Source organism: Myripristis murdjan, chromosome 10 (genome assembly GCF_902150065.1).
Source record: "Myripristis murdjan chromosome 10, fMyrMur1.1, whole genome shotgun sequence".
Lineage (NCBI taxonomy): Eukaryota > Metazoa > Chordata > Actinopteri > Holocentriformes > Holocentridae > Myripristis > Myripristis murdjan.
In genome coordinates this window covers 19602667-19617320 of record NC_043989.1, presented here as the reverse complement: position 1 = coordinate 19617320, position 14654 = coordinate 19602667, and the positions used below count along the sequence as shown (strand labels likewise).

Sequence of the window (14654 nt, the reverse complement as noted above, 5' to 3'; positions counted from 1 at the left end):
GAGAGCCCGTCCTGTAAGTGGCAGATCAGCAGTTCAATTCCCACAAACAGCCACGTGTCCTGCCCAAGTGTCTGTGAACAAGACAGCGGATCCCCAACTCCTCAGTCAATGTAAACCGCTCTGGATAAGCACGTCAGCTAAAAGCATTAATGGAAATGGAAAAGCCTCTCTGAGGAAGGGATTAAAATCCGCAGCGTTGGATGTATAAAATGCATTAGACTTGAATCCTCTCAGCCAGCGCGGCACGTCGCCCTTCTCGGCTAGAATTTCGTAAAAAATTACACAGATGTAACCACATCAATGGGACAGTTCTACGTCGATCTAGTGTAAATGTCATTTTCCTTTAAGATGATGTAAGACATTACTCCATGGGACGGTTTTTTTCTCCTGCACAGCTTGGAGCAACATCATCTTAAACCTTCTGCCGGCCCAACCATTACAGGACTCAGCCGTTTGGAGAGATGGGTGCGCACTGGGGTCCCAGTTCCATCCCTCATCCAGGCAATGCAGGAGCTGGGAAAATATCAGCACCCCAGTTGTCAAGAGCGACGCTTATTAGCACACTGATGGGCTGCAGGAACATTTCTGAAATTATGCTGGATTGACATAATTGTACTAGAAGCCTGACGCAAGACAGTGAACCTTTTCCTGACAAAAAAGCTACTTGTGCAAAAATCTTTTTTTTTTCTTTTTACTTTTTGGATTGTGAAAATCTGCACTGTGTGAAGGGCTGATTATATTCATATGAAGTCCGTAATGCAACATCGCAGTGGATGTCTGTAACATAATGCGCTCACTGGATATGATGATCGATTCCATTCAAAAAGGACGCACCGTGGGCAGGCACATTTACGCATGGAGTTAAAGGATATGGGCGCACCTTGGGACTGCTTGTCCTGAGAGATTGCGAGCGAGAACTGCAGCTTGAATCAAGGCTATGCTTTGGGTGTGAGTGCATCAACAACATGCAGCTACACCCCACACCCTAAACTTCTGGGACGTTTGCGCTCCGTGATCAAGAGTCTGATTTCGTGCGAGAACTGAAAATGGCACTTAGCGAAAACTGCATAACCCAACCTGCAAAAGAGCAAGGCTCAGTCCAAAACCCTCCGTCGGATGTCATTGAGCTAAATGTGGGTGGACAGGTGTATTACACCCGTCACGCCACCTTGACAAGCTTTCCAAATTCATTACTCGGGAGACTGTTCTCTAACAAGAAGGGGTCCTCAAATGACTTGTCCCGGGACCTCAGAGGACGCTATTTCATTGACAGAGATGGCTTTCTGTTTCGGTATGTATTGGATTACCTTAGAGACAAGCAAGTTGTCCTCCCTGACCACTTTCCCGAGAGAGGGAGGTTGAAACGGGAGGCGGAATACTTCCAGCTGCCCGAATTGGCCAAACTTTTGTCATCCGAGGATTCCAAACTGTTTCCAGATGATTTATACTACAGTGATTTTGATGATGCATCGCAGGGCAGTGACCAGAGGTTTTATTCCTCTTACTCTCTGGACCGGAGGTATGGCTACATAACAGTCGGATTCAGAGGCACTTGCGCCACGGGAGGCAGAGAAAGTCAAATAGATGCCAAAGCCAAAAAGGTGCCGAGGATCTTCATCAGCAGCAGGATTGGCTTGGCGAAAGAGGTATTTGGAGACGCCCTGAATGAGAGCCGGGACTTGGATAGACCACCGGACCGGTACACCTGCAGGTTTTACCTCAAGTTCAGACACCTGGAGAGAGCCTTCGACATGCTGTCAGAGTGCGGCTTTCACATTGTCGCCTGCAATTCGTCCCTGACTGCGTCCTCCATCGGCCATTACGCGGATGACAGGGTCTGGTCCAATTACGCACAGTACATCTTCTACCGTAAGTCAAGATTTATTCATACACTATTGTATATGAACAGCAGTGATGTAGTTATTGGTGAATAAAAGGTGGATAAACTGTGACCTCGAGTTGATGACCACAAGACAAATCACCCTTATTAAGAAAAACAGCAAGCAATCAAAATTAAATTAAGGAAATTACTTTCCCTCGCCAAATAGACCAATATATAAGACCACCCTACCTCTGCGTGACACTGCTTAGGCTACTGTGATTTCATTCAGAAAGATTTATTCCATCCTTATAAGGTGGATTAAGTCTGAGCCGCAGATGAAAAGGTGGGTGAAGTGGATTTAGCTTTCATTGACAATACAATGAAAAACAGACCTCTATGCCTAAAAGATGCTAATTTGAAGGTGATCTCGAGAAGCTGCATGGTGTTGGTTTGCTCACACCACCAGGAGGCATGGTTGGGTTAGCTCTTGTTCTGGAATCAGCATCCCTTACAATTGACTTTTAACCTCTGGTCTTGCGTCCGACATTAGAGGCAAACTTGCCCTCGGGTCTCGGGGGAGGTGAGTCACTGCGCCGCTACAGTTCTGCAAACCACTGCTACACATGCATCATGCCTAAACATGGCTTATTGTTTGGATCCTGGCAGCCGAGGAGAACATATGCTATGAATAATATAATACCACTGGGCAGCAAAAATTCACATACAGTAGTGCTGCTGCATTCACTCAAATCTGTCCTGCTTTTTATTAAAAAAAAAAAAAAAAAAAAAAAAAAAAGACAAAGTCTGGTTATCAGCAACTGGCTTAATTAGCCACTAATTTGCTTCATTCCTGTCTTTGAGGAGGGAGGAGTTAGACCATATGGCCAATTAAAAAACACTTTGTTCATTATTCCAAATGACTCCCATTGGAATCCTGAGGAAAACCCAGTTGGTGGGTCAAGGTTGGAGGTGTTGGGGGTGGGCACAGGGAGACAAGACATATGGTTGGCTAATGAATTGCCCTTAGTGTCATTAATATAATTATTATCTGCTTTGACCCCACTAACATCCAGCCAGGTAGGATTTTACTGACTCATTCAACTTTTTGGAGCACAGCATAAGGTGTCGGTGTTAAACCCCCCATCTTCATCAACAAACACTCTCCCACGGCAGAGGCATGGGAGAGGAGGACAAGGACGAGGAGGGTTAGAGGGCCCAAGTTGGACAGTGGAGAAAGTGCAAGGAGGGCAAGGGAGAGGGGGGGTTACAGGAAAGGAGAGAGAGAGTAATACGCAGAGTCAATGTAAGGAGGCAAGAGGAAGAGAAGTGAGGGACAAGGAAACGAGCAGATGGAGGAACTGGAGGCTGAGCAGGAGAGATGGGGGAGTAAAAGTTGCATGAGACCTGGCCACAGGGAGAAAGAACTCAGGCAGAAAAGAAAGAGAGAGCAAAAATAGATAAAGTAAGTGTGAGAGAAGGAAAGTTCACTGGGTTTGAAAGAGGGAGAGGAAAGCCTCAGCAGTGAGATGGCAGTGAGAGAGAGGGAGAGAGAGAAAGAGAGCGAGGGATGGGACTAAAAGACACCAGACAAGGTGAGAGTGAAAGGAAGCGGACACAGAGAGCGTTAGGAGACAGAGAGCTAGTCAGAATGATAGATGGACACATCAAAGGCAGACAGGCGTGACAGCCCTTGCTTTACAGCAACACAGTGGCCTGCATCCACTTTTAAAACTAATACTGTAACCTGATTCTGAATGTGGGCCACAGGCTGGCCTAGGGCAGGTAGTCTTAAACTAAGAATGAATGTAGACAAGTGCACCTTTGGGGGTCCTCAAAACAGATGTGTTTTATTGTTATTTGTTATTTTCAGTGCAGCTCAGCAGCAGTGCTCCCTTATTTCCAGCCAATCGCTGCATCGTATGGAGCGAAAATGACAACAAGGAATTTGGGTTTGTTCAAAGTGTAAAAAGAGCAATCCAGTGTGGTAAAGAAATTCCAGAAACATTCTTCCAGGCTGTCAGTTCCTTGGAGTCATCCGTGTGGCCCTTCTTGTTAAATGCGTCAGTTGTTTTCTACAGGCTCTACTGACTCCCTTCAGCATTAGCGGGGACTCTAGCTACCAAAAGGCCCACAACAGACATTCATCATTTCACTGCATGACATCGGTAACAGACAATATCTCATCTGTATTAATAGTCAGAGAACTCACTCCCTCATAAAGTAAAGATATTGTACACTCAGTTATTGTCACCCAGTCCTGCCAGGCACGATATATCCTGTTAGTTTCTCCGTCTTCTTGGAGAAAAACAAATGATACTTTCAGCAAAAGGGCACACTCTGAAAGAGCCCACAGTGTTTAAGCATTCATCATGAATAAGTGCCTTTACACCTGATGGTCATGATGAGTAATTCACATTTAACTGGATATGATTTAGTCACTCGTTGAATAAACAACTGAGTATTAGAGAAACCAACTGCCTGCGTACAGCACATTGGTGTGAATGGGATTGAGACCAGTAGCTAGAATGGTTAGAAGCCAGGAAATCTGCTTGGGTTTGGATGCAGTTCTTTCTGCAGGATGAAGCTCTTAGCCAAGAGACCAGTCTCAGGAGACAAGCATGGTGTTCACTGCGGGATAGACACACCAATCAGCTTATTTGTCAAGCAGAAATATAGGTTGCCTGTTAGGATAGGGACATTTAGTTTTTAGGGTGGTAATGACAACATTATTGGCCCAGTGAGAGATGACTCTAACCCTTGCATTTGCTTTTGGGAACACACTCCACATCGCTAATTATTTCTGGGGGATGGGAAGAACGTAGCCTAATTAAAAAGCAATCTGAGCTCTCTAAATATTTCCATGTCTTTAGTCCCTCGCTGGAGTTGCAACTTATTATCAAAGACAAATGCTATCCCATTTTAAATGGCAGTGGAAGTGAAACCAAATTGACTGGATGATTAAAAACACTACCCTTTGGCCAAATGCTATCAAAGCCTCTCACAAAAGACTGTTTGAAATAATATTTTAATGAGAGAGGGAAACCTTCTCTCAGTCAGCGTATAATGGGAAATTCAGAGGTAAACATTAGTTGTGATTCTCGGGTAATATAACCTCATAACATGCTTTGACATTATTGCTTCCTCCTGCGTGTGGCTGAGAACATCATGATTGTACAGCAGGACAGACAATTTCATTTTCTCCACTCTAAAAGAGCTATGCGGTAGTGTCTGTCAAAATGGGAGGCACATATAGATGGAGAGTGATTACACTTGCCAGGTGTGCTCTGTTAATAAAATGTGCAGTCTTCATTTGACCTGTGAAAGAGATGATTTGTGGCCATAATGGGTCCTGAACAATGGCCACAAGGCGGCAGGGAGAAAAGGAGGGAAATAATCAATTGCTTGGGTGTAATGGAGGCTGAGATTGTACCGTCCCAGGGCTCCTGGCGAACCTAGTTGGAGCCTGGATGGATTGGCACTGCTTACAAGAGATGAATGGTGCTCCTATGAATAACTCATATAAGTCTAAAGAGCACCTGGACAGAAAAATGCTCAGAAGAAAGGGACGGGTATGGACTTGAGCCATTCTTTTAACAGTTGCTGAACCTTCTGCACTACATTAGTTCAAGTAGACAAGCTAGTGTACCTTGGGATTATTTTGGAGTTTACTGAAAAACTGCAGATGAAATGTAATCAATCATTATCATTAAGTGTCATGTAAGGAATTTTTACACCCCTCTTTGAAAGAAGAGACAAGTTTCAAACCCAGTTAATAGCATCTTTTCCGCATTTCCGGAACACTGCCCATCCTCATTTTTACTACTTGCCTCTGCCGTTCTGGATTTTGTGGGGGAGAAGGTGCAATGGTCTTAACAACTCACATCTAATGCCCTAATGATCCCTCTGGAGACACTTAAAGCCACTCGCACAGCACAACTTTTCACATGTGGGCAGGGCTGTGTGTATGTGAGAGCCAGGGGATCCCCTGAGTTGGTATGCAGGACGGGAGCTGTGAATCTTGGAGGAGGAGAGGAATGCTTCCTCTCTCAGCCTAAATGAAGTAAAGCGTAAAGCCAGCTAGCAAAAATCCATCGACCCTGAATCTCATCTATGCCAATTAGCAGCTGCAGCAGTGCACATTCTTTGGCTCCTGGCTGTTCCTTACACTGCTTGACCTCTACCTCAGCTTCATCAGCTGTATTTTATAAGGCAGCGATTATTTGCATCATTGATTGCATCCAGGCTGAACGATGTCTTTGTAAGACAGTGATTGTATTGGCACCTCTATCTCTCAGAGTGCACGGCAGCAAGGAACAAATGAAAGCGTGCTTAGGTTTACATTTATATTCAGCTGGTTAAAGTTGGTAGGGATTGATGTGTTTTAAGAGAAAGAAAAGGGAGGGAGTGTTTGGAGTTGTGCATGTTGGGGTGACTCTGTCTTTGAATATCTTATGACAAGGTGAGGATAAAGGATCACCTCTCCCCTCTCCTGCAGTCTCCTGAGGCATCATTTAGGTGATGACAAGAGCTCTTCAAACACTCAGGACACCCTCTCGCTTTCTCCCTGCCTCATCTTGCTCCATCAGTGCTTGTTGAGGGGAGGGGTCATCCCTTCAGGGAGTGGTTGATAAAGACATTTCGATGTGTCTGCCTTGCGTGTTCGTCTTCCTGTCAGGGAGACACTCAGCCAGCCACCCCTCTGACTCTGGGAGGGGACACGTAATGTCTGCTTGCCATGATCAATCATCCGGTGAACTTGTTACTTTTTTTTCGTGACAGCAAATCATTTGTATCAGGGCAGTAATGAGTCTGTGACAGAGTAAGAGATGGACTGTGTCCTTGGATTAGTGCAGGTCCTTATTAGGTAAAGCTTTGCGGAACTCCTGGGTTTCCCCAACTCATCGCTCATCATCTTGCTACTGTTCCAGGAGCTCTTTCTCATCAATGGTCCTGATGAGAGTTGCTTCAGATGAAGAAGAGTCTAGGTGGGTGGAGGTCATTGAGGTCATTTGAATTCAGAAATTCAAATATATGCAGTTTTTATGGACATTATTATACATAGCCATTGGTAAGGTTGGGCCATGACCTCCTGAAATGATACTTGTGCAAATAGAACTGTCTTGATATGCTGGGTTTCTGTTTCCCAGCAAGGACAGTCATTGCCTTTGCAAGACAAGCCTTTTTTTTCTGCTGCAAGGACACTCTGGCCTAATTTGTGAGCTAACAAGCATGTAAACTATGCTTTTCCTGAGGCAGCAGCATGGTAAAAATTATTTGAGTAACTGGAGAATATAGGACTGTGTCTAAGATCAGAGTCCTTTGGTTCATAAGAGCCTGACTCCCCGCTTGGCTGCATCAGTATGCATACATTGACTACCAAACAAAGGTACCCCAATACACAAAAAATGGACTTTTACTAAACTAACAACAAGGCTCATTTTGTTTGTTTCATTGCCGAAGGGTTGCCAGAAAAATACGACAGAAAATATGATTGTCTTGTAATAAAGCCTTGCACAAAATAAAATAGTTTTGCAGTATTTGAAGATACATCAGATAATAAACTAGATTATTCGCAGCATTCAGCAACCTAGGCTTTTGTTGTGTTGCGACAAATAACAGACAATGATATGATTTCAAGGAAAAAAAGAAAGAAAGAAAACAATCACACTTACTCAAAAAAATTCAAAAGTCCAGCAGGATTTTGTCTGACTCAGACAGCTTTGCTCAAAAATGTTGCTCTATGCTCAAAACTTATTTTCATCCATTTAGATTGGGGGAATGGTTCACAGTACCATTATCATTCAAATTTGAAAAACTGTCACGTTTGGGTTCCTCAAATCCTAGTATGAAATGAACTGTCTGACTGCTGTTATGGCCTCCTGAGTATGTGAACTTGTTCGGAGCTTAACAGATATCTCCTCCTCACTCTACATTTCTTGTTCCCTTTTTTCTGTTTCTCACCTTCAAGTGTGTGATTGTGCCCACCCACTCTCAGGTTACATGATTGAAGCACAAGATTACTGTGCTGTTAAGGCAGTAATCACCAGAAACCCTAATGAGTCAGTTTGGAGGCTGAGGGAAAAAAAAAATGAACATAATCATGTCCAGCAATTAATCCACTGGCATTTGCATGTCTGTGTGTGTCACAGAGACTGCCCTCAATCCCAATCACGTCCTACTTTTCTGCCATTTACTCTGGTAAAATTTATTTTCTGGGTAAAACTATTGAGTTTTAATGCAGATTAATATCTTTGCACTCAGATTTCCTTAAAATCACAAGCAGTTTGTGGCCATGATGGTAGAAATTTGTGCTGTCATGACAGATCGAAAGGACTTTGAAGATGGCCCTGTGACATGCCAGCCTCTGTGTTCCTCTCCGGCGCAGAACTTATCTTCCTCTCTCTCTGTGTTATTTATGAGTTCTGCAGCTCCAGCCTCTGTGTCTGGTCTGAGGAGCAGCCCTAGTCTTTTAGTGGGATTGGAATTTGATACGTTGGACAGGCTATATAGATCTGAGAAAAACACATTGCAATCAATGGCTTCCCTGAAAACATACTGTAGTGTATTATACACACCCACTTGTTTAAATGTACTCAAGTATGACTGTACAGTTTCCGGGCAAGGCTCTTAAAAGGTTCCTGTCTCTGCTGGGAAGGGAACATCAAAGTTTGACACCACAATAGCGTATCCAAAAAGGTAATACATGGCTAGGTTGTTCAAAAGTGGTGCTTACACACACAGCTCGGAGATGCAGGGAGTTATTTTTCCATGATATATCACAGTAGAGCGTATGAGCCATTTCAATGTTGAGGCTCCATTTAGAAAAAGTCATTGTTGGACAAAACAAGATGAAAGCCCAGGTGCTTCTCAGCCTGTCAGTGGCTGTATTACAATTCATTTTCCTGCATGGCCTGAAAATTTTATGATGCTATTATTGGGTGTTGGCTAGTTTCCTAAACAGGCCGCCCCTCTGGACTAGAGCATCTATCCATTTAGAAACAATGCTGAGCCTCTCTGCTCTTGATCCTCCTCGATGAAGCGCCTGTGTCCATTTGCCTGTTGCTGGTAGGCTGCTCAATTCGGCTGGATTCATTTTCTGTGGGGGGAAATTGGTGTGCTGATTGGCCTCTTTACTCATGGATTAGCCATTAAAAAGCTGTTAGTGACTCTCACTATCAGCCCAATGCAATCATAGCACTAGCGATAAGGTCATTATTACAGTGAGAACGGAGAGGTTAAAATCCCCCTTGAACTCTGTTCAATATAAATTGCTGCATGCACTGGAAAGAGGTAATGGCTAAATTATTGCTCCCACTGAGATATCATTACTATTGAGTCTGTATCATCACATTGGAAAAGCCATTAGGAGTTTCTTTATAGGTTGTCTGTGAGTACATTTCTTATACACAGTTTTTATTCCAGCGAGCACAGTGGTATTCTACTCAGCACAGCTCTATCTTTTAGCACACTTCAATGAAACCTAGTTTCGCTTATTTTAATTTGGAATGAAATGTACCTACTGTGCACTAAGAATGTTTCTTTTTCTTTGAATCATTGAATTTGGAATTTAGAATACATACATATATTTGCTCGATTAAACTGAAACATGAAAAAAGCCTGTGGAGACGATATAAAATCATTGCACAAATGGCTGCTGAGGTTCTTCACAGTTTCTTATTCAGTTTCCCTGTCTTGAAAAAAAACCCCACAGAAGTAAGCCTCACAAGACATCTGGCACTATTTTTTTCATCCAATATTTCCAGTTTTTAATTAAGTGCATGAGGAAAGGAGATGAAGATTATCAACATTTTTTGCTGGTATCAGGTTCACAGCTCATGTCCACTCACAGTAGGTCAGGACACCAGTGGGGCCTGCAGGTACCTCTATTCAATCCTCTATTCGCTGACCCCATTCTGTTGCCAGCCTAGATGAGTTATGTGTTATGTTTACCTGCTTTTTTCTTCCTTGTTGCCTCCTTGAGGGTAGAAGCACCTTCCTGACTTATTTGACTGAAAGAGTTGAAACACAGAATAATACATCAGCCTCTGTTTGCATGGCAGACAGGTTATAGGGTCTAAAAAGAAATTGTGAAGGCAAAGCAGATTGCTTTGGCTCTGAGACAAGCTTTGCCTTGGGAAGTGGGAAAGGTCTTAGGGAGCTGTGCTGAGCTACACTGAGCTCTGTGGCTCTTCTTATCTGAGGAGGCAATATGTGCAGCCCACCAACTTTGAGAATCAGCAATTAAATGTCAAAGGGAATAACCTGCGTACATATGCATATGTCTGTGCATGCCTTGACACACACGTACACATAGGCAACACATTTAACTGATTTTCTTCTCTAAGAGATATGTGGATGACATTGAAATCGCTGTAGGCATTTGTCAGCATTTGCTTCATCGGTACAGACTGTTCCCTTTGATTACGACTGGAATCTGTCACTATACAGATGGAATGTTAGTCTAAATTACCTTTCTGCATGAGGCAGGGTTTTTCCTACAGCTGTAAAATCACTGTAAATCTACTGTAATGTGTGGCCAAGCTGACGTGTGTGTATGCATGTCTGTTTGGCTGTTTGTGTGTGTGTTTTCTAGGTGGGCCCTCTAGGTGGTCGTCCTCCCACTGTGACTGCTGTTGCAAAAGCCACAAAAGTGAGCGCGAGGGCGAGAGTGGCACTTCCATCAACGAGCTGTCCACCTCCTGTTCCGAGACGCAGTCAGAGGCCAGCTCCCCGCAAGGAACCGTCATCTGCGGCCCCGTGACCCGGCAGCCCAACATCCAGACGCTGGACCGTCCCATGAGGAAAGGGCCGATCCAAATGCTGCAGCAGGCCGAGATGCGCCGGAAGACGGACATGCTGCGCGTGCGAACCTTTGGGGTCAGAGAACGAGAAGCCGCAAAGAGGAAAGCAACCAAGGAGAAGATGACTCCGGAGCAGGAGCTGGAGAAATGCATCCAGGACTTCCGACGCATTAGAATTCCGGACCGCTTTCCAGAGAGGAAGTACATGTGGCAATCAGAGCTCCTAAGAAAGTACCGTCTCTAAGTGTGTGTGTGCGTGTGTGTGTGTGTGTGTGTAGAGAGAGAGAGAGAGCAGGAAAAAAGAGGGAAAGAGAGCGAGAGTGAGAGCGAAAGAGAGAGTGAGACCTTCTGTGGTAGTATCATGTGGTAGTATCACTATCCATGCAGGGTATTAGACAAAAAACTGCATAGGCTATAGACTGCACTCTCAAAGACACATACTGTAATCGCAAAAAACAAACAAACAAACAGACAAACACAAAAAAACATGACGGCCATTTTCCCGCCAGCATGACTAGCGGAGCACACACAGTCCAGGGCCACGTGAGTCATTGATTTGTAATGTATGCACAGTGTTGTGTATGATGCACATGTGTAAATCAGGTTACTCCTGTCGGGGCTTACAACCCTCACCGGGGTGGTACACCAACAAAGTTCTCACTTATAGGAGAGCTGTGGTGTGGAGCCAGGCGTGCTAAAGGCTACATCGTTAGTTTGAGCAACAAAGCAACCTCAGGGGCAACATTATGGCAATTAGCTCATCAACGTATCACATGCTGTATGTGCAATTAGCCCATTAACCTAGCTCATCAACCGATCACATACTGTACGTGCAGTTACCCACAATCACTGTTTATCGATGGATATACCGAGGTGGTGCTGTGAATTAGCAATGGATTATCACTACTCCACAGATGACACATCTACTTATAGTAGGCTATGATAACAGCACTGCATGTCATTTCACCCCTAGCATATGAAATATCCCAAAAAATAAAAGAAAAAACACACACTCAGTTCATAGTTTTGTGTGGTGGATTATGCCAGTGTGTCATAACTGAGGCTAACTTCAGTGAGGAAAGCACTGCCTAGATCTCTGTTTGCTATTGTAAACATTTTTGTCTAATGTTGTCATTATGTGTTGGATAGATAATGTTGTATAGGTGCAGTATATCATGCCAGTGGGTATTTAATTAATCCTTGATTGTAAGTGTGCAAAAGACTATTAAATGGGTTGGAAATTTATTTATTTGTGTTCCTATTTGCTTGATCATGGTGGAATCCTTGTGATCTCTTTGTTCTCCCCCTCGCAGAATTGATAGAGTTAAAAACCAGCTTGGATGTTGAACAATTAGCCAAAGAGGATTTGGAGATTTTAGCATAATAGCTGGAGTTGAGATTTTTCCCTGAAACTTCTGGATTTTCCAGATCAGTCACTCCAATGGGCTGAAAACAAAACTGTGGTGCCTTGTGTTGCACCCGCCACCCCCCAGCCCTGCACAAATTGGCTTTTCTGAAGAAGTGAAATAGATCCCTCCTTGTTGACATTTTAATGTGCATCTCTTCCTCTTGAGAGGATATCAAGGAAATGGGAAGAGAACCATAGCTGTGCATCACAAGCACCATTTATAGACGGCCCTATTTTTAGCGAACAGATTCTGCAGTGTCGCCACATTGCATCCGCAAGGAACGAGGCTTGGGGACCGCACCACCGCACCACCAAAAACAGCCCGTGTGATGATAGATGAGGAACTGTCTCCCTCTTGGGACAAAAAGTGTCCTCCAACACAAGTTCAAAGGGAAAAAAAGCTTTGTTAGGGCTTCATAAAAATCAAGACTGGGTAATACAGTATGTACTGTATGCAGTGTGACTTAAAACCAAAAAGAGAAAGGAGATTTCTTTCCCTCCTAAGTTTTCAAGTTGAAAATATGAGACAGGTAATCCTATAGCCCTTGTACCTCAGTCAGCTCAGGCATAAACTCAAATGGATACCTATAATCCTGGTCACAAAAGGCCAATCACTGGGACACATCCATATGGACGAAAGGAATTACGGCTTAAAAGTCTCTGTGGAGCTTTACGGTTGTATAGAGATATGGGCATGGGTGTGAACATATTTCAAGAAGGCAATACAGAAAAGAGAGAATAAAACAGCAAAATGCTGTAAGGAGACTGTAACATAATGAATTTGTCAAGGATAGAGTGGCTGTTCTTCTGCTGTGCACCGGACCCATATCTCTTCCTTTCTCAGCCACCATTCAATAGGAGCACAGCATAAAATGTCTCAGTTTGAAATCCAATGCCTCTCCCCCCCAATCTTTGAAAACCACATCCGTTTTGGACCATGTTTCACTTTGTACGTTGCATGACCTGAATGCTAATGTCTCAATGAGAAATCAATTAATCTGTTTTTGCATATCAAATATACTCAGCATCAAAAAAACATGGCCTTGGTGTGTGATGACACTGTTGGCCTATCCCACAGACCCACCTGACCCTGACCTGGGCCACTCTGGCCCTGCAGGGTCTATTACTCAGCAGATCAATAGCCACAGATCCCAGCTCTGGCCTATAGACAGCCTTCCAGTCTTTACAGATGGTCGATACCCAACATCCTCTTCTAGGATGGAAGGTAACATTAAATCTTCAATCACAAAACATCACTGCCACCCGCCCTCAGTTATCCATCAGGGCAGCCTGCTGCAGGCCGTGCATTTCCCGCTAGAGCTTTCTCAGGAATGAGACAGGCCTAACAGAATGATTACCACCCTTGTATTAGAAAACTGAAATTAGAAAAGGGTTGTATGATTTCAAGAGAGGGAGAATTACCCCGCTTATCAGCTATTAGGCTACCAGAAAAGACACAGTCATTCACACATTGAATAACAGAGGCATGATGTAAAACCAAGAAAGTGGGATTTCATTTTTAATCCAATGAATATAAAAACAGCAGAGTCAGAGTGATGAATTATATGAGACTTGAAAGAGACTTTAAACCATCCTGTTTTTTTAACCTTATACATCTGAGGTGTTACCTAGTTGCCACCACTGTAATGCAGAAATTGTCTAAAACTATACATCAAGGCAGGCACTCGATATCTTCTGGCAAGCCTGACACTTGGATGAGAAAAATAAGAATATTCAATTTATCCGCTTCTTCTGAAAAACATCCAAACTTACTGGGTGAGTTCTTGTTGCCTGCAGCATGTCTCCATAAATATCCAAGGCCAACATGTTTTTCTGCTCACTCATCTAATTTTAGATGACTGACATCTCAGAGGTTTACAAGAGCTGTGAAAAGTGAATGTTTACATGGGTGGCTAGCAGGAAGACTTAAAATCCTTCTCCCGAGGTTGACTTCTCTCTTATTTGCATATTTGTTCATCATGATAAAAAAAAAAATACATCTATTCCCAGGTTCAAGCTATGTACATTGTGAAGTTTCAGGAGGAAACACTGACTCAGAATAATCATTTGCAAATGCTTAGAGCTTATTTAAAATCTTACAAGTAAGATGTGTTTGCCTGGAAGATGCTTCTGTTATATATAAAAAAAAAAAAAAAAGAAAGAAAAAAGAAAAAAAGAAAGAAATGTGAGAGGGTATTCTAATCACAGCAAAACATTAACACTCCAACTTCAGATTCTTCTCCAGGGTCCAGTTTTGCGACACTTAATTAATTCAGCACAAAATACATTTCAAAGACTTTTACGACTGCTTAGAGGGTCAACACTGTGCTCTGTGCAGCAATCACACTAGACCAATAGATACTGAGTTCAATTGTAGAGGAGCTCTAGGGACATAGTTAGAGAAATGGGAGCCAACTTACAGCCCTGGAGCACATTTGGGTCCTTCCTTTGGCCTTATTATGCCAAGTCCAATGTATGGAAATTCCAGAGGGACAGATAACAAATGATTCCAGAGGAAGAAATTTAAAAAAAAAGACAAAATCAGATTGAATGTCATCACCGTCATCCCCCGGAAGAAAATTAGGGGAGCGGTACCATACATGGTAGGACATCCTGGCTTAAA

At 43.4% G+C, this 14654-nt stretch overlaps 1 protein-coding gene across 3 annotated transcripts in view; it reads left to right on the top strand.

The window, feature by feature from the left end:
• The first annotated feature begins 708 nt into the window (after positions 1-708).
• Positions 709-14654, top strand: part of kctd16a (potassium channel tetramerization domain containing 16a) — a 24253-nt gene continuing 10307 nt past the window's right edge. Inside the window, exons 1-3 of one of the 3 annotated variants that reach the window (XM_030061961.1) lie at positions 709-1869; positions 10416-10897; positions 13221-13223. In XM_030061961.1, the coding sequence (XP_029917821.1) occupies positions 1047-1869; positions 10416-10867 (1275 nt within the window). In that variant the 5' untranslated portion in view covers positions 709-1046 and the 3' untranslated portion in view covers positions 10868-10897; positions 13221-13223. Of the gene's footprint in view, positions 1870-10415; positions 11869-13220; positions 13224-14654 lie in introns of those variants that run through there. The other 2 variants (XM_030061962.1, XM_030061964.1) reach the window with 2 other exon arrangements.